This window comes from Pseudorca crassidens, chromosome 3 (assembly GCF_039906515.1).
Source record: "Pseudorca crassidens isolate mPseCra1 chromosome 3, mPseCra1.hap1, whole genome shotgun sequence".
Taxonomy (NCBI): domain Eukaryota; kingdom Metazoa; phylum Chordata; class Mammalia; order Artiodactyla; family Delphinidae; genus Pseudorca; species Pseudorca crassidens.
Genome location: NC_090298.1, coordinates 115,122,172 through 115,148,878, shown reverse-complemented (window position 1 = coordinate 115,148,878; position 26,707 = coordinate 115,122,172). Strand labels below are relative to the sequence as shown.

Here is a 26,707-nt window from a genome sequence, read left to right as displayed (position 1 = left end):
AAACTGAACAAGATTGGTCTTAGAATTCTGATTAGAAGAATTTGACATACCTTTTTAATCATTTTACCAAGTTCAAAATCTGGCCTTCTGCCTATTGAATAGTCAGCTTTCACTTCAGAATAGGTATCATTAATTATTGCCAAGAACATGTTCTGGGGAGAAATATTCAAATGAAGTATTTCAATAAAAATTTAGTTTAAATGTTGTTAATGACTTTGACAAGTGCTGGGATTTGTAAAATTAGATTTAAATTTTAAAAGTAACTCGTGCTCAATAAGAGATACGACTATGCAGACTATATATAATATAGTAGAATGGGAAATGTGTAGTGTGTGGATATGGGCAAGTATGTTTATGGTAAATGGGAAAAGCAGAATGTAAAATAGTGCATATACATTGGTTAATTATATATATATATATATAAATGTATTAATGTTACATATCAGAAGAAAACTTAGAATAATATGTGTTCATAAGGGTATTTCTTTTTTTTCTTTAAAATTCTATAGAGCTGTTTAAATGCACAGTTTTACTAGGGCTCTTACAACTATTAATGTCCAGATAACACAAACAGAACTGTGGAGAGGGTATTCTTACTCCCAGCCCACCTCTCCACCTTTCACTGTGGCTCAGATCTGTCACTGTGAGCACTGTTGCCCACAATCGGGATAACTGCTGTGTGTGACAAAAAAATGTTTTCATGGAGGACAGTAGCAGTGCCTTGAGTAGAAAGGCAAGGTTCCTTGATTAGGAAGGCCAAATAGATTTGTCCTGAGCACATGTGAGAGACCCATCCTGGGGACTCCTAAAAATTACCAGGGTGTGAGCTTTCATCCATAAGGGCCAAAAGCTGTTGCAATATGGGCAGAATATGAATGGCCTAATTCATACCTACTGGTATGAAATGTCCCAGGCTGGAGAGACCTGGAACTTTCAAGTTATGCGTGTAAAAGATTTAGTACACTCTTGGCACACAATAACCACCCAGATGGTAACTATTATGATCACATTCTCCATTGGACAGCTTGAAAACATTTGGACCCCCTGGATTACTAGGAATCTACACCATTCTTAATAAATGTAAAGTGTTCTGACAGCTAAGCAGTGATACTATAATTTCTTCTAAATTGGTAATTATATTTTTTATTCTGAAAAATGTAAGCAAAAAAGGGGAACATATATGGTCATTCTTACCAGCAGGACAAAGAACACGAAGAAGATGAAAGTGATGAAGTAAATGGGTCCCAAGATACGACTGGCTTGCTGAATACCAGCAAAATTAAAATCTCCAAGAACAATACGAAATTGTGTGAATCTTTTATGGGAAAAAAGAAAACCATTAGAAAATACTATATCTCTTCATACATACATGACAACAGATGGGGGTTACTAATGTGCCTAGGAAAGTACCTAGCTGCATATGGCATATGTTCTCTGGCTTTAGTTTTGTTAGCACAGAGTTCTATAAAATTGGATGTAGAATATTCCCCTAAAGAAAGCCAAGACTTAATAGCTGAACAGATAGTTCAGGAAATGATGGGCTTCAATTTATTCAATCAATATGAACCCAATGTTCACCTCCAAGATTTGAACCTTGAGATGCCTGCTTACCAGCTTGTCTTGACAGTGGCCTCCTTAGCCATTCCTGTGCCCTTATAAAACTTAGAATACTTTGACCTTTTCCAATAAATGATTTTCAACTTGTACATAGACCCAAGAGCCCTACAATTTCTAATATCAATGGTATGCTTAATTTTTGCATCTCTTCTGCTGAAATAAAAATGGCAACAATTTGTCACTTGCTAAGTCTCAAACAAGTGCTGGTAGTGATCCTCAAATATGATCCCGAGGTTTATTTTATTTTCTCCAATAAGTATAAAAGCTTGGCTTTGAAGTGAAATAGCATTGAAAATACTATAAATCTTCATTTTATTAACTTTAAAGATGGAAAAATTAAGAAATTAAGGCTTTGAATGAGCATAGTAGTAGCAGAGGTAGAATTAGGATTTCATAACCTGAAGTTTTATTTTGTTTTCTCATCATTAGTTTGCAGTGGTATTGCCATACACACCACGGATATATTATAAATTATATATATATGATATATATATATATATATGAGTTCTTTATTTTAAGGGGAGATCTGGGAAGGAGTTTTTAATAGTATGTAGACACTTTGCATGATTGGTCAAAGGGCAGAATGTTTCTTGTTCCTTGTTGCTTTTGCCAATCACATGAAGGGAGCATAGGACTATGTACAATGAAGGAAGAAAATGTATTCAAAGAAATCAGCTTTTTGGAGTCCTAGGACTCAGAGTTTTCTGGAATTTCATCCTCAGTACCTGAGACCTGACTAAATCTTACATACAGTGTTTATCCAGCTTCTAATACTGGATTCTAATGCTCTTCTACACAAGATAGAAGGAGAAATGCTGAATTAGGAGACCAAAGTTTCTCAGCACATCAAAAAAATTTTTTTTCCTCTCTGGCATAGGAGAATATGAGGTTCTGTTTTAGTGTTTTTAACTTAATTTTTTATCCTTAAGTTGTGTTTATATAGTTCAAGTCAGCATTTCTCCTCTCCAGAAAGTGTCCACATACCTCTGCTCTGTAAATAGTGTGAATAACAAAAACCTAAGCAATTACTGAATGGTTATAATCACATAGGAACTGGAGACTTACAAATGCCTTTCCCCTCCCCCTCCCCAAGCTAAAAGGAACACCATGACTCTTCAGGATACAGATTATACTGAATGAAAACACTGTTTTTTAACTTCTTGATACCCCTGTTAACTTTCTACAGTTCTCTCTTGTTGAATTAAAATAGCTTACAGACGGTTTCATAATAATGTACCATTTATGCTTAATCTGACTTCCCAGTCTCACTTGCAGGCATGACTGGGTGGTAGGTATTCCTAAGCCTTCTCCAAATATTGCCTCTATTCCACTGTGTCGTCTTCTGTAATTCAGGTTAAACATATATTAGGCCTTCTTATTCTACCCTTTCTGTCATTTTCTGAACATTTTGCCTCTCTGTGCCACTTTAAAATTTTTTCTCACCTATTTTTCATTTTACTCATTCTCTCTTCATCTATGTCTCATTTGCTATCAAACTTGTCAACTGGGCTTTTATTCTCAGTTGCTTTAATTTTCAGTTCTAGAATTCTGTTTGATACTTTTTCAAGTATGTCACTTTTTACACTATCCTGTTCTCTCTCTAAAGATATTTTCTGACTTGTGTTTTATTTCTCTAAATATAGTATTTATTGATTATTCCAATATTTGAAGTCTTTGAGTCTGTTTCTGTTGTCTGTTGTATCTGCTGGTTCTTGCTTACGAATTTTTCCTCCTTATGTACCAAGTTATCTTTGACCATGAGCAGTAAATTATACTTGAAGGGCTTAGGATGAAATATATTTCTCCAGAGAGGTATTTTTGTGTGTGTGTCTGCAGGTGCATATGGGCATTCCAGCCTGGGACCATCTTAATCCAAATTCAAGACATGAGGTTCCCTGGATACCTAGGTGACTAAACCCAGACTTCAAGTCAAGTCACTGAGGGATTTACTTTTAACTTGAGGCTGTAGCACTTCAGGCTCCCTACTTTATGTGTGGAGAGGTTATCAGACACTCCTCCTCTCCCCCAACCCCACTCCCCAGCACACACACACAGGCCTTGGGTTTGTCTTCTGTCTCATCCTTGAGAGGTAACTAGAAACACAATTTCTCAACTGTTTCTTCTGGATCAACAAAAATGCCTTCATGGTGGAGGTTTTGGGGAAGACGGAGTAAGAAGCACTAGGAATCTGTCTCACCACCTAGACAACAATCACAGTGGCACAATCTTTCTGATGAAACTATTTTGGAACTCTGGAGTCTGTTGAAGGCTTACAACTTCCAGGAAAGGATTGGGCAGTTTGGGTCAATTTAAACTTTTAGTTTGGCAGCAGCTACCCATCTCCTACCCCCCAGCCTATGGCAGGTAGCCCTGCATGTATTTCTAGAGCAGCTTGTACACAGCTTGTGGGAGCCAGGGTGGACAAGAAGGACCCTGTTGTCCAGACATCAGGGTCTGTGTTCTGATTGCTGATTGCTGCTTCTGATCACAGAGGCAGGCATCTCCCTGCATTGTTGCAAGCCCCTCCCTCTCCGGCTGAAGCAATGTCCTTGGGATTGAGAGGCCCAATGCTCTTGCCTCCTTCATTTTTCTCTTTTTCCCCTTTGGGAGCCAGATATTAAAGACTAGGACATTCATGGGGCTTCCCTGGTGGCGTAGTGGTTAAGAATCCGCCTGCCAATGCAGGGGGCACGGGTTTGTGCCCTGGTCCAGGAAGATCCCACATGCCACGGAGCAACTAAGCCCGTGCACCACAACTACTGAGCCTGCACTCTGGAGCCTGCGAGCCACAACTACTGAAGCCCGCATGCCTAGAGCCCGTACTCCACAACAAGAGAAGCCACCACAATGAGAAGCCCATGCACCACAAGGAAGAGTAGCCCCCGCTCACCGCAACTAGAGAGAGCCCACGCGCAGCAACAAAGAACCAACACAGCCAAAAAAAAAAAAAAAAAAGACTAGGACATTAAAAAACAACAACAACTGCATATATGGAGGAAATTAGACAGTCACCATGCATGCCCAAGGAATGGCACAGGCTCAGAAAAGACCTGAGAAGACCTTAAGTTTACACCTCAGGCTGATCCTCAAAGTACTAAAAGAAGACATGGAGTAAGTCAAGAAAACTATGTATGAACAAAATGGAAAAGCAATAAAAAGATAGAAAACCTAAAAAGAAACCAAAAAAATTCTAGAGCTGCAAAGTACAATAACTGAAATGAAAATTCATTAGAGAGATTCAAAGGTAAATTTGAATAGGCGGAAGAAAAAAAATCAGTGAACTTGAAGATAGGGCAATTGAAATTATTGAGTCTGAGGAACAGAAAGAAAAAAGTTTCAAGAAAAGTGAACAGAGCCTAAGGGACCTGTGGGATACCATCAAGTGAACCAACATATGCATAAGCACATGAAAAGATGCTCAAGATTGCTAATCAGTAGGGAGATGCAAATCAAAAACACAATGAGATATCACCTCACATCCATTAGGATGGCTACTGTCAAAAAAAAAACCCAGAAAATAACAATTTTTGATACGGATGTGGAGAAATTGAAACACGCACCGTTAGTGGAAAGGTAAAATGGAATAGCCACTGTGGAAAACAGTAAAGCAGTTCCTCAAAAATTCAAAATGCAATTACCATATGATCCTGCAATTCTACTTCTGGGTATGTACCCAAAAGAATTCGAAGTAGGATCTCAAAGAGATATTTGTATACCATGTTCTCATAGCATTATTCATAATAGCTAAAACGTGGAAGCAACCCAAGTGTCATTGAGAGATTAATGGATAAACAAAATGTGGTATGTACATACAATGGAATATTATTCAGCTTCAAAAAGGAAATTCTGACATATCCTACAACATTGTTGAATCTTGAAGACATTATGCTAAGTGGAATAAATCAGTCACAAAAGGACAAATACTGTATGATTCCACTATGTACCTTGAGTAATCAAAATCATAGAGACAAAAAGTAGAATGATGGTTGCCAGGGGCAGGGGTAGGGAGGGAAATGGAGAGTTCCTGTTTAATGAGTATAGAGTTTCAGTTTTGCAAGATAAAAAGATTTCTGGAGATGAATGATGGTGATGATTGAACAATATGAATGTACTTCACTGTACAGTTAGAAACGGTTAAAAAAAAAGACATGGTTAAGATGGTAAATTTTATGTTATGTTATACACAATTTAAAATTTTTATCAGTTTTTAAAAAAAAGCCTTCAGGGCAGAAGTAGCTTCGGATGCTGAGTTTACTTTTCCGGGTTCTTGCTTTCTGATTTTGGCCACTCAATTTTTTGTTAGTTCTTAAATGTTTCCTATATTTCATCCAGCTTTTTAAATTGTGAAGAGGTTGATTTGAATAACCTAGCACATCATTACCAAAAGCAGAAGCCCCCTCATTAATCCATTTCAAATTTTTCTATCTGTTTACTTTGTGCCTTATACTTTCTTTCCTCCCATTATCCAAAGTAACACAAATTTCCAAGGTTCTGTAAATAACTACATTTATATTTAATGTCCAATACTACTTAGTTTTATTATTAACACTTGAATTAAGATCCTAGGAAAGGACCAAGAAATTGTTGGAACTGCAAACATTATTCACTCTGGATAAGGTAATTAGACTTCTCAAATTATAGGTCATTTGAAGTTGGAAAGGACCTTTGGGAGTGATTTAGTCCAGCCCCTTCATTTACAGATAAAGAAATTAAGGTCTAGAAAAGTTAAATAGCTAGTGGCAGAATTGGAAAGTAGAATTATATCCTCTTGGTTGCTAGTCCACTCTTTCCACTACTAATTTAGTAAAGGGTTATTCAGAAAAATATTATTAAATTTCATGCAATTAATTGGTACTTAGATAATACAGTATTTACATGTGGATGATGAAAAGAGGGCAACCTAAGAAATTTTTCAGACCAGAATTTACCCCAAATTGAGTAAAAGGGCCATGGACAAGTTTGAGGAATTCTTAACTAAAGGGAAAGTTATTGCAGTTTTTCTCAGAGCCATATGTTACCATGCACTACGAATTTCCAAGAGTGATGCAAAGTGAAGCCATTTCCCCCAGACGGTCTTTCTTGGTCTAGATTGCACAGGACACATTTTGAGAACTGATATTTTAGACTATCATATTTTTTTTACACAGACAGAACTTGTTTTACCTACTCAAAAACGAAAGTAAATTTATTAAAATTATTCACTTTTAAAGACAATATTTTTCTAGGGATTCTACCTAATCAGTTAGTTATCTGCTGATTGTTTTACGTGTATAAAGCTATTTTTGAAATCCAGCTTTGCCAGATCAGCAAAGGATAATCAGGTCAATATCAATAAAAGGATTCTAAAGGTAGAGCCCTCTAAAGAAAACGCTTACGATTTCTTTTGCCCAGAGAATAAATGCTACAGAGACATGGAGCCAGTTCCTTTTATCTTAGGTAAAATTTTCACTTCTATTGAAAAGTAAAAAAATATTTTTCTAGCTTGACCTGGTAACACTTGAAAAGTGTATAACACCATCCATTTGGATCTTTCAATGCCTAACTGTACTTTGAGTGTGACAGATATTTAGCCATCAGTGAAAATATCAAACCATTTTTTAATTTATTAAAGCTTATGTCAGTACTTATAGGCCTTTTCATGCTTTTTTTGTTATAAACTGGATAAAACTGCATAAATTACATTTATGCTAAGAGCTTACATGGAATTTTGAAAAGTGGAAAAGTCCTCAACTTGTGATCCAAAAACAAGAAATCCTAACTGAACGTAAGCAAAGAATATTATAAAAAACATGATGGCAAATCCTACTATGTCGTTGATACAGCGGGACAAGGTTGATGACAGCTGAGACATTGTCTTATTAAAGCTTATGAATTTGAATATCTGAAAAAGAACAAAGTTAATTGAAATAGGAGAATATTAAAAATTATAATGATTAGAGTAAATTAATTTCAGAAGAAATCTGCTTGAAATTAAAAGAGATGCTTCATGACAGTTGGGGTGTTTGAGGATTCGCTGGCAATCATTACAAAGCCAAACTACTTTAAAATTTACTGTATAAAAAAATTACTGTATAGGTAAGAATATCCTTTTGTTTTTTCATAACTTTGTAGTTTAAGTTCCCATTTTATTATCTAATATAATAAAATATATCTAATCTGTTATATCTGATAAAATATAAATACCTTTATCCATGCAAAGAAGATGGTTATGGCAATTATATTGTTGTAATAAATGTGCCAGTGTGCAAGAAAATAGAAGTCTGAATATTTTTCAGTACTTTTTAACAGTTGTCCAAGCAAGAGAGAAGTTTGTATATTACAGTATGAGTTGAAGAAAACGGCCACAAAACACAACTAAATGGGAAAATAAGAAGGGTTAAATTAGAGATTACCTCTAAAGCTCCTGCAGCTTATGAATAAACACATGAAAAAGTTCATCAAAATTCAACAAAAAGGGAGGGAGAGATAAGACAGGTTTTTACTTAAATGAAAGTAAGCCTTAATTTATAGAGGTTTAAGGTAGCATAATTATCATAAAAGTAGCAAAATACTGACTGCCTGGCTATCCTAATCTATATGACTTTTTGTTTCTTTGAGTCATAAAACACAAATGTATAAAATGATTATATAATTCTGACTAGACTGTAAGGGTTTCTGCTCCATATAACTACATGATACCTAAGAGTTTAATATTTTTCACTATGTAACACTCCAAGAAAAAATTTTTTACAGCTCCAAAAAAATAAACCCCTTTAGATCTTCTTAACAACTCTTTTAGAAGAGGATTTTAGAACCAGATTATTTTAGGTATCAGAGTTTTCTGTCATGAAAAATTTCCTTTGATTTCTATTCCCTAAAATACTCAGTTAAACATTTAATGCTGTACCCTATGTTAAGCATTACTGTGGTTACCAGAGAGGTAGATGGCACACTTTCTGACTCTGAGAAACTTTCAATTTGGTTTTGAGAAACAAATATATATAGATACTGGATTGGCTATAACTAAGGGCTAATAAGAGTGAAAGATCAGGTTGTATAAGCCAGAATATTTGTTCATTGTTCCTAAAACCAAGCTCTTACGATTTGTTCCACCCTACCCACACCTCTATGTTTATTTTAGTATTTTCCAGTGATAAGAACTGGCAGTCTTTGGAGTTTCTTCAAGGATTATTTCCCCAATCCTGGTGGCATCCTCTGTGCCTACAAGCTATGCTCTGGCTGCTCAAACCTTATCCCCCCTTCTGTATTCTGCCTAGGCTTGTCTTTTGCCTATTTAAAAATCCAGTGTAAAGAGGAAAGCAGATTTAGGCAACATACAAGAGTACATTTTAAAGGACCTTGTCCCAAAAGAATCATTATTTTCAACATGAGGCCCTGAGAGGAATACATTTTTTTGAGTGGGAGTAGGGAGACCTACTGTGCCCCCTAAATCATAATACGTATGGAATCACTTATTCCTCTAGATTTATGCTAGTCCTGCCAAGGACCAAATCAGAGAGAAAAAAATAGATTTCTCCCTTTTGGAGGCACACCATTAGTATGTACTATGACAGTTCATTTTATTATTGATATTTAAAGCTTTTAAAATAAGCCCTGGATGAGGGAGGTGCTTTTTAAACCTCTCTCACTGGTGGGTTCAGATGTGATTCCCTTCAACCATATCTGTGAATATATACTTACCACCAAAAGTAGTAATTCTAGCCAGTTCCAACTACTTTTGAAATAGGCAGATTTAAATTCTTTTATTTTTAGGACTTCTTGTGTTGTGAAGACAATAAGAAAAATACAAAATGTGATTTCACAGGAAGCAATAAAATAATCATAGTAGCTAACATATCTAAGGAGCTTCACAGAGTAAAACTGCCATGAAGTAAGAATTCCTCCAGTTGCAGGGAATTCTGCCACCAATCTGTAAAATGAGGTTTGTGAAAGTCACTGCATTTCAAGGATTTATATTTCAGTACCTAACGCGATTGATATTTCTAGTCAGTGATGTTGTGTACTTTAATCACTTATTTTGTACAAAATATGTTTTCTCAGGGTTATGGGCTCAATTCATTACTATTTTTTTAAACATCTTTACTGGAGTGTAATTGCTTTACAATGTTGTGTTAGTTTCTGATGTATAACAAAGTGAATCAGCTATACATATACATATATCCCCAATTCCCCTCCTTCTGGCGTCTCCCTCCCACCCTCCCTAAACCACCCCTCTAGGTGGTCACAAAGCACCACTTTGAACTCCCTGTGCGATGCAGCTGCTTCCCACTAGCTATTTTACATTTGGTAGTGTATATATGTCCATGCCACTCTCTCACTTCGTCCCAGCTTACCCTTCCCCCTCCCTGTGTCCTCAAGTCCATTCTCTACGTCTGCGTCCTTATTCCTGTCCTGCCCCTAGGTTCTTCAGAACAATTTTTTTTTTTTTTAGATTCCATATATATGTGTTAGCATATGGAATTTGTTTTTCTCTTTTTGACTTACTTCACTCTGTATGACAGATTCTAGGTCCATCTACCTCAATTGAATTGAATAATTCAAATTTGTTTCTTTTTATGGCTGAGTAATATTCCATTGTATATATGTGCCACATCTTTTTTTTTTTTTTTTCGGTACGTGGGCCTCTCACTGTTGTGGCCTCTCCTATTGTGGAGCACAAGCTCCGGACGCGCAGGCTCAGCGGCCATGGCTCACGGGCCTAGCCACTCTGCGGCATGTGGGATCTTCTCGGACCGGGGCACGAACCTGTGTTCCCTGCATCGGCAGGCGGACTCTCAACCACTGTGCCACCAGGGAAGCCCTGTGCCACATCTTCTTTATCCACTCATCTGTCAATGGACACTTAGGTTGCTTCCATGTCCTGGCTATTTTAAATAGAGCTGCAATGAACATTGTGGTACATGACTCTTTGTATTATGGTCTTCTCAGGGTATATGCCCAAGAGTGGAATTGCTGGGTCATATGGTAGTTCTATTTTTAGTTTTTTAATGAACTTCCATACTGTTCTCCATAGTGTCTGTATCAATTTACATTCCCATCAACAGTGCAAGAGGGTTCCCCTTTCTCCACACCCTCTCCAGCATTTATTGTTTGTAGATTTTTGATGATGGCCATTCTGACTGGTGTGAGGTGATACCTCATTTAGTTTTGATTTGCATTTCTCTAATGATTAGTGATGTTGAGCATCGTTTCACGTGTTTGTTGGCAGTCTATCTTCTTTGGAGAAATGTCTATTTAGGTCTTTGCCCATTTTTGGATTGGGTTTTTGTTTTTTTTGATATCGAGCAGCATGAGCTGCTTGTATATTTTGGAGATTAATCCTTTGTCAGTTGCTTCATTTGCAAATATTTTCTCCCATTCTGAGGGTTCTCTTTTCGTCTTGTTTATGTTTTCCTTTGCTGTGCAAAAGCTTTTAAGTTTCACTAGGTCCCATTTGTTTATTTTTGTTTTTATTTTCATTTCTCTAGGAGGTGGGTCAAAAAGGATCATGCTGTGATTTATGTCATAGAGTGTTCTGCCTATGTTTTCCTCTAAGAGTTTTACAGTGTCTGGCTTTACATTTAGGTCTTTAATCCATTTTGAGTTTATTTTTGTGTATCGTGTTAGGGAGTGTTCTAATTTCATTCTTTTACATGTAGCTGTCCAGTTTTCCCAGCACCCCTATTGAAGAGGCTGTCTTTTCTCCATTGTATATTCTTTGCTCCTTTATCAAAAATAAGGTGACCATATGTGCGTGGGTTTATTTCTGGGCTTTCTATACTGTTGCATTGATCTATATTTCTGTTTTTGTGCCAGTACATATTATCTTGATTACTGTAGCTTTGTAGTATAGGCTGAAGTCCAGGAGCCTGATTCCTCCAGCTCCGTTTTTCTTTCTCAAGATTGCTTTGGCTATTCGGGGTCTGTTGTGTTTCCATACAAATTGTGAAATTTTTTGTTCTAGTTCTGTGAAAATGCCATTGGTAGTTTGATAGGGATTACATTGAGTCTGTAGATTGCTTTGGGTACTATAGTCATTTTCACAGTGTTGATTCTTCCAATCCAAGAACATGGTATATCTCTCCGTCTATTTGTATCATCTTTAATTTCTTTCATCAGTGTCTTATAGTTTTCTGCATACAGGTCTTTTGTCTCCTTAGGTAGGTTTATTCCTGGTATTTTATTCTTTTTGTTGCAATGGTAAATGGGAGTGTTTCCTTAATTTCTCTTTCAGATTTTTCATCATTAATGTATAGAAATGCAAGAGATTTCTGTGCATTAAATTTGTATCCTGCTACTTTATGAAATTCATTGATTAGCTCTAGTAGTTTTCTAGTACCATCTTTAGGGTTCTCTGTGTATAGTATCATGTCATCTACAAACAGTGACAGCTTTACTTCTTCTTTTCTGTTTTGGATTCCTTTTATTTCTTTTTTTTCTCTGAGTGCTATCGCTAAAACTTCCAAAACTATGTTGAATATTAGTGGTGAGAGTGGACAACCTTGTCTTGTTCCTGATCTTAGAGGAAATGGTTTCAGTTTTTCACCATTGAGAACGATGTTGGCTGTGGGTTTGTCATATATGGCCTTTATTATGTTGAGGGAAGTTCCCTCTATGCCTACTTTCCGGAGGGTTTTTATCATAAATGGGTGTTGATTTTGTTGAAAGCTTTTTCTGCATCTACTGAGATGATCATATGGTTTTTCTCCTTCAATTTGTTAATATGGTTTATCACATTGATTGATTTGCATATATTGCAGAATCCTTGCATTCCTGGGATAAACCGCACTTGATCATGGTATATGATCCTTTAATGTGCTGTTGGATTCTGTTTGCTATTATTTTGTTGAGGATTTTTGCATCTATGTTCATCAGTGATATTGGCCTGTAGTTTTCTTTCTTTGTGACATCTTTGTCTGGTTTTGGTATTAGGGTAATGGTGGCATCGTAGAATGAGTTTGGGAGTCTTCCTCTCTCTGCTATATTTTGGAAGAGTGTGAGAAAGATAGGTGTTAGCTCTTCTCTATGTGTTTGATAGAATTCGCCTGTAAATCATTCTGGTCCTGGGCTTTTGTTTGTTGGAAGATTTTTAATCACAGTCTCAATTTCAGTGAGTGGTCAGTGAGCTTGTGAATGGTCTGTTTATATTTCCTGTTTCTTTCTGGTTCAGTCTTGGAGGTTGTGCTTTTCTAAGAATTTGTCCATTTCTTCCAGGTTGTCCATTTTATTGGCATATAGTTGCTTGTAGTAATCTCTCATGATCCTTTGTATTTCTGCAGTGTCAGTTGCTACTTCTTCTTTTTCATTTCTAATTCTATTGATTTGAGTCTTCTCCCTTTTTTTCTTGATGAGTGTGGCTAATGGTTTATCAATTTTGTTTATCTTCTCAAAGAACCAACTTTTAGTTTTATTGATCTTTGCTATTGTTCCCTTCATTTCTTTTTCATTTATTTCTGATCTGATCTTTATGATTTCTTTCCTCTGCTAACTGCGGGGGTTTTTTTTGTTGTTGTTCTTCTTTCTCTAATTGCTTTAGGTGTAAGGTTAGGTTGTTTATTTGAGATGTTTCTTGTTTCTTGGTTGTAGGTTTTTCCCTTTCATCACTTTAAATATGTCATGCCACTCCCTTCTGGCTTGCAGAGTTTCTGCTGAAAGATCAGCTGTGAACCTTATGGGGATTCCCTAGTATGTTATTTTTCCCTTGCTGCTTTTAATAGTTTTTGTTTGTATTTAATTTTTGATAGTTTGATTAATATGTGTCTTGGCGTGTTTCTCCTTGGATTTATCCTGTATGGGACTCTCTCCACTTCCTGGACCTGATTGACAATTTCCTTTCCCATATTAGGAAAGTTTTCAACTATAATCTCTTCAAATATTTTCTCAGTTCCTTCTTTTTCTCTTCTTCTTCTGGGGCCCCTATAATTTGAATGTTGTTGCATTTAATGTTGTCCCAGAGGTCTCTGAGACTGTCCTCAATTCTTTTCATCCTTTTTTCTTTATTCTGCTCTGCAGTAGTTATTTCCACTATTTTATCTTCCAGGTCACTTATCCATTCTGCCTCATTCTGCTATTCATTCCTTCTGGAGAATTTTAAATTTCATTTATTGTATTCATCATTGTTTGTCTGCTCTTTAGTTCTTCTAGTTCCTTGTTAAACATTTCTTGTATGTTCTCCATTCTATTTCCAAGATTTTGGATCATCTTTTGTATCATTACTCTGAATTCTTTTAAAGGTAGACTGCCTATTTCCTCTTCCTTTGTTTGGTCTGGTGGGTTTTTGCCTTGCTCCTTCATATGCTGTGTGTTTCTCCTTCTTCACATTTTGCTTAACTTATTGTATTTGGGGTCTCCTTTTCGCAGGCTGCAAGTTCGTAGTTCCCATTGTTTTTGGTGTCTGCTCCCAGTGGCTAAGGTTATTTCAGTGTGTTGTATAGGCTTTCTGGTAGAGGGGACTGGTGTCTGTGTTCTGATGGATGAGGCTAGATCTTGTCTTTCTGGTGGGCAGGACTGGGTCTGGTAGTGTGTTTTGGGGTGTCTGTGACCTTATTATGATTTTAGGCAGCCTCTCTGCTAATGGGTGGCGTTGTGTTCCTGTCTTGCTAGTTGTTTGGCAAAGGGTGTCCAGTGCTATAGCTTGCTGGTCGTTGAGTGGAGCTGGGTCTTAGCAATGAGATGGAGATCTCTGGGAGGGCTCTTGCCGTTTGATATTATGTGGAGCCAGGAGGTCTCGGTGGACCAATGTCCTGAACTCGGCTCTTCCACCCCAGAGCACCATGACCCTCTCAGCCACACACATGTTCTTTTTTTTTTTTTTTTTTTTGTGGTATGCGGGCCTCTCACTGTTGTGGCCTCTCCTGTTGCGGAGCACAGGCTCCGGACGCGCAGACTCATCAGCCATGTTTCACGGGCCTAGCCGCTCCGCGGCATGTGGGATCTTCCCAGACCGGGGCACGAACCCGTGTCCCCTGCATCGGCAGGTGGACTCTCAACCACTGCACCAGGTGGACTCTCAACCACTGCGCCACCAGGGAAGCCCCATATGTTCTTTTAAGAACACTCTTAAGTAACATCCTGATTGCGTGCGGTACAACTTTATTTTCGAACTGAGAGTTGAGGTGGATGGTATTTTTGCCTTCCCCAGATGGTTGAAGGTTATGATTTTTGTTTTTGGAAACCCCACCACCTCCTTATTTATATTATTATTTTTGCAAGAAAAGTATAAAGGGAGTTGGAGTGGAGGCGAGATTTGTGATCACAAAAGCCTTGGACGCCGTCCTCTCCGTCTTCTGCCTCTCTGTCTCTCTGATTAGTTCCTATCCAGCAGCAGATTGAAGCAGGAGATGATTCTTCTCAAGGTTTGTTCAGCAGCTTCACTTCTAGGTGAAGGCTTCATGAACCAAGTGACGTCAACAAACGAGGCTTCTCTCTCTCTCCTCTCTCTAACAATGAAAGTTGCTCTAATGGAATTCTGTTCTGCCAAAGGAAAATATTGCAAATCTACTTCTAGTCTTCACCCGTTCAAATTCATCTACCATGCTCTTTGGAAGTGCAAACTAGTCCACGTGAAAATATCACATGGAGTTCCTCAGCACCCGTCAGCATCAACCACTCAACTTGTGAGTGGATGAGCCTTCAGATGATCACAGACCCAGTCTTCAAGTCTCCCAGCTGAGACCTCAGACACACAAAACTAGTTTCAACCTAGGTGCCAAAGAGCCCTAGCCCCTCAACTCCTGCCTGCGCCTCTGGGAGCCAGTGCCCTTGGCGTGACGTCACTTTCTCCATTACTTCTTTTTTAATGCTCCACTTTTTTTTGGTACTCTGAAAATTCCCAGTGGTCAAAGACCAATGTAAATGAGAAAGAAAGATGTGATTTTTAGCTAGACATTCATTTTACTCTGTGTTTTGATTGCTCATTCATAACTGGGATACTAATTTATCCCTACAGGAGAACAAGATGATGTTCAAGAACATGCTATACTGTTAGTTACTGTTATTAGTCAGGACTCCCCCCACAAAATACATAATTTTTTAATATTTCAGAGGAGGGAAATACACTCTCCCCCTTTAGCTTATCAGAGATACTTCTTGCTTCTAAATGTCAAGATAACATATTTTACTAAAGCAAATGTTTTCTGTTTAACTTTAGGCACTGGATGTTGGATACAAAGATCTATATGCAAATAGAAATATAAAAATTAATTCCAATACTAAATATAAAAAGATTTTGAGGCAGTTCTCTGTATTTCTAGTGTTCCCACAACTGCAGATAATTAAGAATTGACAGTAATTTAAGGAACCAGCATCTCTATCACAATGCCATGATGTAATTATTCCTACCTAAAGATATTAGCAAATCTTATTGGTACTGGAATAAGGTGTGGCCCCAAAAGCAAAAAACCACCAAAACCAAGAACAAAACAACCAGTTAACAAATAGAAAACAGGAATTTGTTTTTACACCTTGCGTATAGTATGTGCGCAATGTTGGGTAAGTGAGTGAAGTGAAAGAAACTCAGTATTTTGATCTGAAGTGTAGACTAGTAAACAAAAAGCAAAAAATGATGAGTATTCAGTTTAGTTTGCCAGATATGTGTACAAAGGGAAAATAAGTGGATAAAGTCTTAGTGTAAGCAATATGCTCCCATACAACTACTGATTAGATATACTACCAGTTAAAAGTTTCAAAATCTGCTAAAGTTTCTAAGAAATAACATTTTAAAAGGTAACATAGATGGGACTTCCCTTGTGGTCCAGTGGGTAAGACTCTGTGCTCCCAATGCAGGGGGCCTGGGTTCGATCCCTGGTGGGGGAACTAGATCCCACATGCATGCTGCAACTAAGGAGTCTGCATGCCACAACTAAGACCCAGCAGAGACAAATAAATAAATAAATATGCAAAAAAACTAAAGGTAACAGAATAAGCACAAAACCTAGAGACAGAAAATATGGACTTAATCTAGTATTACAAGGAGTTCTTCATATGACTTTAAGCCAATTACCCCACTGTTTCTATTCTTATTTAGGACATAGAAGTGATTTGTATTCTTCACTTTATCCCTAACCAGGACTATCGGGAAGGGTGGAAATGTTGGTAAGAAGCTGATTCCCTGAAAGAAAATACTATAACATAAAAGGTAAAATGTCCATTGGCTGCTGATGGTAATTCATTTGTTTTCATTTTTACAAATTTTAAAGGCCATGATTATGTTTCACCATCACTGTTGCACAGGGGAAAAATTCCCCTATCAGAGTAAATGCCAATTCCATATTCCAGAGTAAAAATGTAAGACTCATGAGAAAAATGTGGCTCACTGAGACTTAGTGGACACTATTGTTTGCCTGTCTAGCATTCATTATCCCATTCCTCCTTTCTAACAGAACCCTAATTGTATCAGGCATTCACTCATTCTCAGATCCCTTTGCAGAAGCCAATTCAATCCCCAGGCAGATTCAATCACAGTAATCCTATTTGCTTTGACAGTGTTTGATTCTAGAACCCAGGCCTAAGCCAAATAGCATGGTCCAGGTTAGGCAGATTACCTAAGGTAATCAGACCTACAGAAATAATTTTTTCTCTTTGGTTGGTTCTCTGTCCTCCTCCTTGTGAGAGGGGATGTCTGTCATCTTTTTCTTGGGTCCAACAGGTTAGCCCAGGCATGTCCTTCTCATGCAATAGCAGAAGTGCAAGAGGGCACGTTTTAATTTACAAACCCTTTTCAAGCTTCTGCTTGTATCATATCTGCTGACATTCCATTGACCAAAGAAAGTCACCTGGTTGAACCCAGAATCAAGTTCTGGGGCAGTGCACCCTGCCCTGGGTGACAGGTCACTGCAAATTTACATGGCAAAGATGTGAAGAATTGGGGCTATTTTTGCAAATCACCATTGGCTGTAATCATTTCTGGGATGCTGGCTACTGTTATATATTGTTTGAATTTTAAATTGTTCATTCTTGAGACAAAAATGAGTAACTTAATAAAGAAGCTTATTCTGAAAGGAAATCAACAGATTTGAATGATCTGATTTAAAGGAAGAAATCATTAGGACTAAATGTTAGATATGTCCAACTGCAGAATGGCAATAAATAAGACTACATATTCTTAAGCAATATAAAACTAACCTATTGTATGTAATTCTCCATGTTTCGGAACATATCCTGAAACAATGAATATGATGTTGCTCTTTCTTCTTTATCATTATTGGAAGAATTACATTATATTTATTTTGGAGCTTATGATTTTAATCTCAGTACAAACATGCCCAAACTGGAAACCTTAATGAGGGCTCTGGGTGCCTTTTAAATTCAGTATACTAATAAGAGGTTTTGAGTAACTCACCTGATGACGCAAAACAGATTTACATTAGCATTGTATAATGAAAAATCAATAAAAATAACTCTAGTGCTTCTTGTGATCCAGCTGTTCATTCGAAGATTAATGAACTTGTTTAGGGTTTCAGATTTTGATTTTGATAAAGTGAAAATATATCCCCCATTTCGGTAAACACCAGTAAATCCCCAATGCCAAGGGGAGTTGATAATAGGAGCAGAGTACTTCCATCTGTTAGATATAAAAAGAATAATGGAGAGATGAGAAAGCCTGACGGAGAAGTATCTAAGAATTTAAGTTAACCTTTGGTTGAAAGTAGTAGTTAAAAAAAAAGTACTAAGTTCATAAGTATTATAGTAATTTTGAAGTAAGATGGTGAGTTAAGGATTAAGCTAAAAGGATTAAGATTGAATATGTTTTCATTGTTTAGTGCTTATTGTGGGCAACACACTGGACTACATACTATGAGAAAAAAATTTTTTTAATCCATCTGTTGCCTCAGGGAACTTGAAATCTAGAAAATAATGACGGATTTTTTCTTTAACATGTTGTCTCTGTTATCTGACGAGATCTTTAGTCTTTGAGTAGGACAAAAATATCCAGGGTTTTGATTCAGAAATATCTGTCTCAGTATGGGGAAAAAGATGCTTCACAGTCTGTGTTTTAACGATCATATACCATTTATAAATGCCCAATAAATAAAAACTTTGTTACAATGTCTATATTGTTATATAGGTATCTTATTTTAATGAAAGAACACAAAGGAAAATCTGTATAACTAAATTTTGTTTCCATTCTTTCTACTTTTAACTTAGTTATGCAATATCAAAAAGTAAAGCTTTGATTCTTCATTTTAGTCCCTATTCAGTCTCCTAAAACAGATCTGAACAATTATCCAAAGATCCTCTGCTTAAACTTGTTTTTCTGTTAGTAACACCATGTTTGTTTTCAGCAGAGAAAAGTGACAACACTAAGATAAAATACTCATTTTTAATGAAAATTCCATAGTTGTATGTTTGAGCATTTTCCATATGATTGTTAAATTGAAACAAGAACATTTATTACACCAACCCTCTCCTACTTCCAATTTTTTATACTGGTTTTAATTAATGAATGTTACATTTTAGAAAGAAAAACAAGCACAAATTGATTCTTATTTTGTTTGTCAGGAAATGACACGTATTAAAATTCTAAATCCATAATGTTAATTTTGGTATTTAAATTATTTGTAGTTGTTATGAAAATTTGGAATATTAGAATACCTAACAGATTAGTCTTGAGATCAAATTTAAATGTGTAATTAATAGTTGACTTATCTTGTAATTTTTCATTGAAAGGGAAATAGTGTGTAGTACTGTTATAATAGTATAATATTTAAGAGAATGTGTCACCATACTTATGAATTTATTAGGTTTATAAGAATTATACAAGCACTTTGTTGCCCTCAAGAACACCCAAAACTCATAGAAAGAAAAAATAAGTCAACAAAACCCACAAAGCAATGATCAATCCTAGGGGTAGAGAGGTAGTTGTTCAAGAAAGGAAATGTAATCACTGTTCATATTTATAAAATAAACATCGACTAATGATTAACAAAAATTACAGTATAACTACAGGCTAAGAGGAACAGGAAGTGTGTATGTGGAGGGAGTGGCATAAGAGGGATATATGACAGACACTTTCCATGACGGAGACAATAGATATATAAAACTATAAAATCAAGAAATAGTATAAGCATATTATTCAGAAATAGGAAGTATATACAAGAAGAAACAACTAAAAGTGGCTGCTTCTGGAGTGGGAATTATGAGTAGGAAAGGGTGGACTTTGTAAATATTTCATCACTGATAAATATCAAATTTTAAAAAAGATATATTTTTTGCCTCTATGATTTTCATATGACCCTAAAAGCAATGATACCAGCAGCTTCTGTGTTAAGCGGGGGTAGTGTCAGTGGCTTTGGGCTTTTACATTTTCAATATAAAGTGTAGACATGAGTCTACACTAGCAGTAGCCTCAGCCACTTTGGAGAACAAAGGCCATAAGATCTTTGGCGGGTATCATCAGATGCAGTGTCTGTAAAACATAACTGCCCCTTTTCAACATTGGCGACAATAGAAGATATCACTGAAGTAAGCCAGAGTGAGAAAGCAACAGAGTACACCAAAGACACTCCCTAGGGATCCCAAGAAGCATTTGGAATGTGTTTGAGGGCATCTTGCCAGAGCCAGAAAAGCTGATTGAGTTTTGTAAAAGCAAAAATGGGCGCTTTGCCCTGTGTCCAATATGACTTAGCACTTCATTTACCACAGTTGGAAAAAAAACACTTCACATCCTTTGGTAAACAAAAAAAATAACAGGTTATGGACTTCCCTGGTGGCGCAGTGGTTGAGAATCTGCCTGCCGATGCAGGGGACACAGATTCGTGCCCCGGTCCGGGAAGATCCCACATGCCGCGGAGCGGCTGGGCCCGTGAGCCATGGCCACTGAGCCTGTGCGTCCTGAGCCTGTGCTCCGCAACAGGAGAGGCCACAACAGTGAGAGGCCCGCGTACCGCAAAAAAAAAAAAAAAAAAAAAAAAAACCAGGTTTACTCTTCCTTTTCTAAACACTGCATCTCGGAGTCTTCTTTTGATACTATTACTGAAACAGTCTCCTTACCTGCCAGGCCCCTGTTGGTATTATTTGGAAAATAAATATGTTTTCACAATTGTTTGAAGATACAATGGTAACTGCTAGAAAAAGTTACATGTAATTTTATACTACTTACTCAGTATCATATTTAAGGCCAAAATCAGACAGATCTTCATTTTCAGAAGTGTATTTGTCATAACATTCATTCATCAAGGACTGAAAGGATGAATGGACCTTGCACGTGTTGTTGCGGACTTTTAGTTGACGGACTCTGGGGACTCCTAAAAGTATGTTCTCATAGTAGATGCGACTGCTGTTCTTTAAGTCATACAAACTCTTGTTATTGTACCATGAGTCCCAGTACAGGCCTTCCAAAAGGGGTCCTTCCATAAACTTCATATAGAAAAATAAATGTTATGGGAAAAATATTTCATGTCAAGTGTATAACAGAATCTACATTCATAATGTTATCCATAAGAATATAAAAATCAGTGATTTTAGCCAAGCTACCATTAATAATGGTAATGGTAAATGATGATGTTGATGATGATAACGAAAATGGTTAACATTTCTTGAGTACTTACTATGTACTGCTCTAAGCACTTTACGGGTATTAACTCATTTAGTTCCATAACCCTTCTTCTCCGAGAGGTATACTGAAAACTCTCCCCCAGTACATGAATATCAGGACTGGTCATAGCCACAATTCATGGCTTCACCTCGAAGTTATCTGTGTCCCCCCTTTCCTCTCCAACTCTGGTGGTGGTGACTGCTTCTTCTGTCTCTGTCACTATGTGCTCCTTCTAAGAGATCCTAAGCCTAGGGTTCATTTTTTTTCTTTCCTGCCTTTGTCTTATTTGCCATTGGCCACATACATACCTCAAGACAGCACAGTAAAAAAGAAGCAGTTGGGCTCCACTTCTTGTCTCAGGGAAAATTTCCTATCATTCTTACATATTTCACTTGGCCTAAGCCAATGACTTCTAATCATTTGCCTTATCTCACACTTCTCTCACTCTCAGGAAATGACATTGTCTCCTTGATAAGTTTCAAATTCCTAGCATGGCATTCATGATTAGACCTCTGTTCAATTCATAGTTTGGTCTTTTCCACCTCATCTCCTATATTCCTATAATGCCAAAACATAGTTCCACATGATGCATTACTTATAGTACATATCGTTTTTTCTTCCTAGGATGGTCTTCTGTTACTCATCCTTTAAAACTCAACTGAATTGTGATCACCTCTGGAAAGCCTTCCCTACCTCTTCCTTGTATGTCCCAATGTTTGTGACATAGGATACCTGAAACTGCTGTTCCCTTAATTGTTCTTTCCTCATAATGTGAACATCTTGCTAAGTTAAGTGTAACAAAAAAAACAAGTCTGTTCTAATGCTAAAGGAATGATACTCTTATGCAATTAAAAACACTATAAAATTATATTTTGTAAATGTACTCTTTATTATATACTGTACATTACTGTAACACACACACAAGAGTATAGGCCTGTATACCAAAATCACATATATTTTAATTTATGGGCAATTTAAGGAATTTTTTTTTTTTTTTTTGCGCGGTATGCGACCTCTCACTGTTGTAGCCTTTCCTGTTGTGGCGCACAGGCTCCAGACGCGCAGGCTCAGCGGCCATGGCTCACGGGCCTAGCTGCTCCACGGCATGTGGGATCTTCCTGGACCGGGGCACGAACCTGTGTCCCCTACATCGGCAGGCATATTCTCAACCACTGAGCCACCAGGGAAGCCCAATTTAAGGAATTTTTAACGGTAATTTTCACTGTATACAATTTTAGACTGACTTTGGATCCTAACTCCCACATAAGAAATCTATTTCCCAAATGCAACGATAATGTTAAAAAAACAAATATCACTTTTTTAAAGTTACAAGAACTCTATCACACTGAGAACACAGGTTCTCAATAAACACTTAGTGGTTGATTGATTCTAATAGTTTAAAGAAATGACATTTTTATTCATTCCTTCAATAAATATGTATCAAGTGCCTACTATGTGTGCCAAGGGCTTGTTTATGCAATGCCTAAAGCTACTTCATCCACAGTCACATGACATCTTACCTTCCAAAAGTCAGTTATGCTGCGAATAGACTTAAAGTTGATTCTTTCTTCACCATGCACAGACGTGTCCAAAAATAGAGATGACATAACTTTGTTTAAGTAATACATATGTGGGTTTACCATCCCAAAAGTCACTAAGGAGAAGAATTTTTTGTTTAAAAATTTACATTTAAAAACACAATTTTTATCAGGATTAAAAATGTACTTGTAATTTGTTCTCAATTTTGTTTTGAAAATTCAATTTTATTTTTCTAATTATGAGAGCAATAATAAAAAAACCTAAAATAGAAATATACAAAACAGGAAGAAGTTTCCTGTAATCCCACTGCTAGAATTAGGTTTGGCATATATTCTTCAGATTTTTCTAAATGCATAGACACTTACAGAGAAAATAACTTTATTTTTATAAAACTGAGATCACATTATACATACTATTCTGCAAGATGGGTTTTTTTTCCAATATTGAGAGTAGGCAACATAATATAGTGAGTAGTTTAGGCTATGAACTTTAAAATCAAACAGATAATGGTTTGAGTCCCACCATAGGGATAATATCTCCTACCTCATAGTTTTGTTATGAGAAGTGAGATAATTCATGTGGAACATTTAAAACTATGTTTTGGCACATGATAAGATTGAGAAGAACATTAACTAGTATTCTTTCTCACTCTTCCTAGGGGTGGGTGGGTGCGTTTTAGAGCAGGGTATATACTAACTATGTCTTTTTTTTTTTTTGCTAGAAGGCCTTTATTTTTAGAAATAATATATCTTCAACATCATTCCATGGCACACATGAGCCTATGCCATTCTTTAACGTTGCATAGTATTTCACTGTATATACCGAATATTAAACAAATCCTGTTGGAGATTTGTTTCCAATTTTTCCTAATTATGAAAAGGTGTTTTTTAAAAAAAATCCCTGAATAATGGGATTATGAGTAATCTTTAAATATTTTTCCACTCCCCAAATGGTTTGTAATAAGCAGTTAAAAAGCAATCTAAAATATCTTAATTTATAAGGTTGGTTAAAGCTGTCTTTTTAATCCAGATCTGACTCAAGCTCACCCCTACAATACCAATTAATTAGTTAAGCGATATATAATTGCCACTATGTATGCTGTACCAACATAAGTCCAGTCAGTGAGCTTGCATCTACTATATGTTGGGTGCTGTAAAGACAAAATGCTCTTTAATACTGATTAAGTCAATGATATTGACCCACAGATAGGAGGAATGTAGGTTGAGATGTTTTCCTGGTTCTCCCTAAAGATTTGCATTGATTCATATCTTCTGTGACTCAGAACTAGCATATTTTACTATTAACTCTGCAACAGGCCAGGGAAAAGAACAAAGCAGACATCAAGACTAACTTCTTAGGCCTCATTTGTAGTTTGACCTATGAAACTAGAGCAAAGCTAATGTATCTGTATCGCTCTAAAAGAAATCAAGAATTGGCAACTCAAGGGAATAATTATATTCAAGACAGAACTGCCAACAGAAAGGAATAATTAATTAAATCAGTGTTGACTATGAAAGCTTTTTATTACTTCTGTGACCTAAAGTTGTGCCCCTTAAGAATTGGAAATAATGTCAACCTAAATGAATTTAAGATGTTTAAAATGTGTCACTATTTTTTGAGGGGTTTCAGTAGTCTGAAAGCGTATGGTTTTATAAAATCCATATGTTTTGTTTTTCATCTGCACATAACTTCTTAGTTCAAACAGTGTCTTCATCTACATCTGTGTACTTACATATACATAAGTTTATTAAAAAAATAAGGTAGAGTAAGACCTCCTGAAGTGTGGTTCTCATTTCTACTTCCTTTCTGTAATGCAGCTTATGTTTTGGAGTTCCTGTGAGATATAAAACAAAAATTTTCCTTAATTTATAATATATATAACTAATAGGGATGGAAAAACACAGGCGCTTTTAGCTGTTTACACTGTGTGAAGGAAAGCTCCAATGGCTTCTGGTTATGTTTTTACTCTCACTTTTATGAAGAAGGACTAATTACTAACATTTTCCCATGGTGATAGTGGGCAATCATTTTATGACCGTATATAATGAATTTTATAACCCGGATGTTTCCTCACCAGTCTTGTTTTAAAATGAAAAAGCAAAATACAAAGCAAACAAAACCCCCTCCTCTGCCCCTAATCGTTTTCTCCTCCTGTTAACTCTGCTTCTTGGGATGGCTGGCTCCTGCTGGAGGGGGTAAAAGGACTTAGCCTGGGGTTCTGCCAAGGCCACTACTCCCTAGATCAACAAAGGCTTTCTAAGGCCGGCCTAGAGAAGGCTACTATACAGCATGTGGCAGCGCCCAGCTCCAGCTTCCGGCAAGGGGCGAGATGTTCCCTCAGGGCTTCACTTTTCCTGTCTGTGAAATGGGTCCACAGTTCCTCTCCGCTTCTCAAGGGGAGTCTGCGACGGCTAACCGTTCTGGAGGTCATCTCTCACGTGAATACACGTGGGGCTACAGACTTCCTTGCAGGATATTTGCAATAGCCCATTCTGCTCTGCCCCACCCACTCCCTAGAGGAACCCCTCACCGCCTAGGTGCCACCGGGACGCCTCAGCCATGGCAAACTTGGACGACAACGCCCGTTCCGCCAGCGGTGCCTGCGCGATACTCACACGGTGCGCGCCTAGCTCATGCGCCTGCGCGAGCCCCAGGCTCCACGATGGGAACAAGCGGCGCTAGAAGATGCCAGCGCGCCTGCGCACCGAGGCCTTTACGGAAAGGCTTTGCGTGAGGCGGGCCTGAGCGTGGTGGCGTTTGTCTCCTGCGGAGGACCAACTTCTAGGGCAAACCTGGCTTTAGGCCTGGGGTTAATCATAAAAATCGTAGTAATTAATTATAATGGGCTACCCATTCTTGACTTTTAACATCTTTTGGCTTGTTTAGTCTTCACACCGCCCTTTCCTGAAAGGTATGTGTTTTGTCCTCGTTTTAGACCTGAAGAGACTGAGGAGAATAAATTACTTACCAAAGGCCCGTTGGGGCAAGGTTTGCTCGACGCCAAAGCCCGAATTTGTAACCAAGACCCCACTCCGCCGCTGCAGCTTTTAGATACTGATTATTAGTAATCGAGAGCTGTTGCTGGAAATAGCTTCCACCCCTCTTTCCACCCAATATGGCTTAAGAGAACGTTGAAATAGATTAAAAAAAAAAAAAGTTCTGCAGTGATAAGGTAAAAGCGTAGCCCAAAACAGTAGTCTTTGGGAGCCCAGACTCACATCTGACCCAGCAGCTTTGCAAAAGTGAGAAGGTTTGTAAACCAGCTATAGAAAAGGACAAATTTGGTTGTAAATTAAGGCATCCATAAGCCCGCCAGAATATGAGGGGGGGAGGGGGGCAGGGATTCTTAGGTTGGTAAAAAGGCAAATAAAAAAGGAATTCAGTGGAAAGCCCCAGGGTAGCCAGCTAAGAAACCCTTCAAGCTGTTTTGAAAGTAAAAGATAAAGCCACTTTTGTTATTTCTCGGAAAGAGATGTAGGGTGATGTTGATAAATGCTGTTTCATGTCAGGTAAAAAGGAAAACTAGGCCACATAGCAGCGAGGGTCAAAGACTACCAATGATAAAACGAATAGGAGAGGTGTAGCGAAAGGCCAGCAGCCAGTGGAGATGAGACCTGAGAAGAAAGGGCTACTGGCCTAGCTTAAGAATAGTTTAATACAAGGATTTGCCCTTTCCTGTACTTGGACTCTCAGAGGCTGGCAAAATTGTTTTCTAAAGTAGTAGGTTATCTGAACTAGAAATGTAGGAGGAAAAAAGCCCAAAATATAGGTATTCAAATTTACATTAAATATAAGAATTAGGTAGATGACTCTGCAGTCTACTCTTAATCCATTGAGCTCAGTAGACTCCTTAAAGAATTAGAAACCTGTTTGGTTAAAACAAAATCACAATTTCAGGAGAGATTCTGTCATGGTTTAAGTTATTCTGGTTGCCTTCGAAGTGCAAACCGTAAAAAGTTTAGTTCCCTCTCTGGAGAAATTAGCTGTAAGTGAGCTTCACCAAGACAGGCTGTTCTAGAGCATAATATTGTTGGTCTC

At 37.4% G+C, this 26,707-nt stretch overlaps 1 protein-coding gene across 3 annotated transcripts in view; it reads right to left on the bottom strand.

Annotated features, from left to right (window-relative positions):
- The window catches only part of PKD2L2 (polycystin 2 like 2, transient receptor potential cation channel), a 39,931-nt gene extending 13,279 nt beyond the window's left edge, over positions 1-26,652 (bottom strand). For 2 of the 3 annotated variants that reach the window (XM_067731844.1, XM_067731843.1), the window contains exons 1-9: positions 24,402-26,652; positions 22,651-22,784; positions 20,696-20,952; positions 17,936-18,157; positions 9,298-9,526; positions 7,801-7,971; positions 7,317-7,498; positions 1,195-1,315; positions 51-152 (exon numbers count right to left, since the gene is read on the bottom strand). In XM_067731844.1, coding sequence (XP_067587945.1) covers positions 51-152; positions 1,195-1,315; positions 7,317-7,498; positions 7,801-7,971; positions 9,298-9,526; positions 17,936-18,157; positions 20,696-20,952; positions 22,651-22,784; positions 24,402-24,462 — 1,479 coding nt within the window. In that variant the 5' untranslated portion in view covers positions 24,463-26,652. The remainder of the gene's footprint in view (positions 1-50; positions 153-1,194; positions 1,316-7,316; positions 7,499-7,800; positions 7,972-9,297; positions 9,527-17,935; positions 18,158-20,695; positions 20,953-22,650; positions 22,785-24,401) is intronic. The other variant, XM_067731845.1, reaches the window with a different exon arrangement.
- Positions 26,653-26,707: the final 55 nt, after the last annotated feature.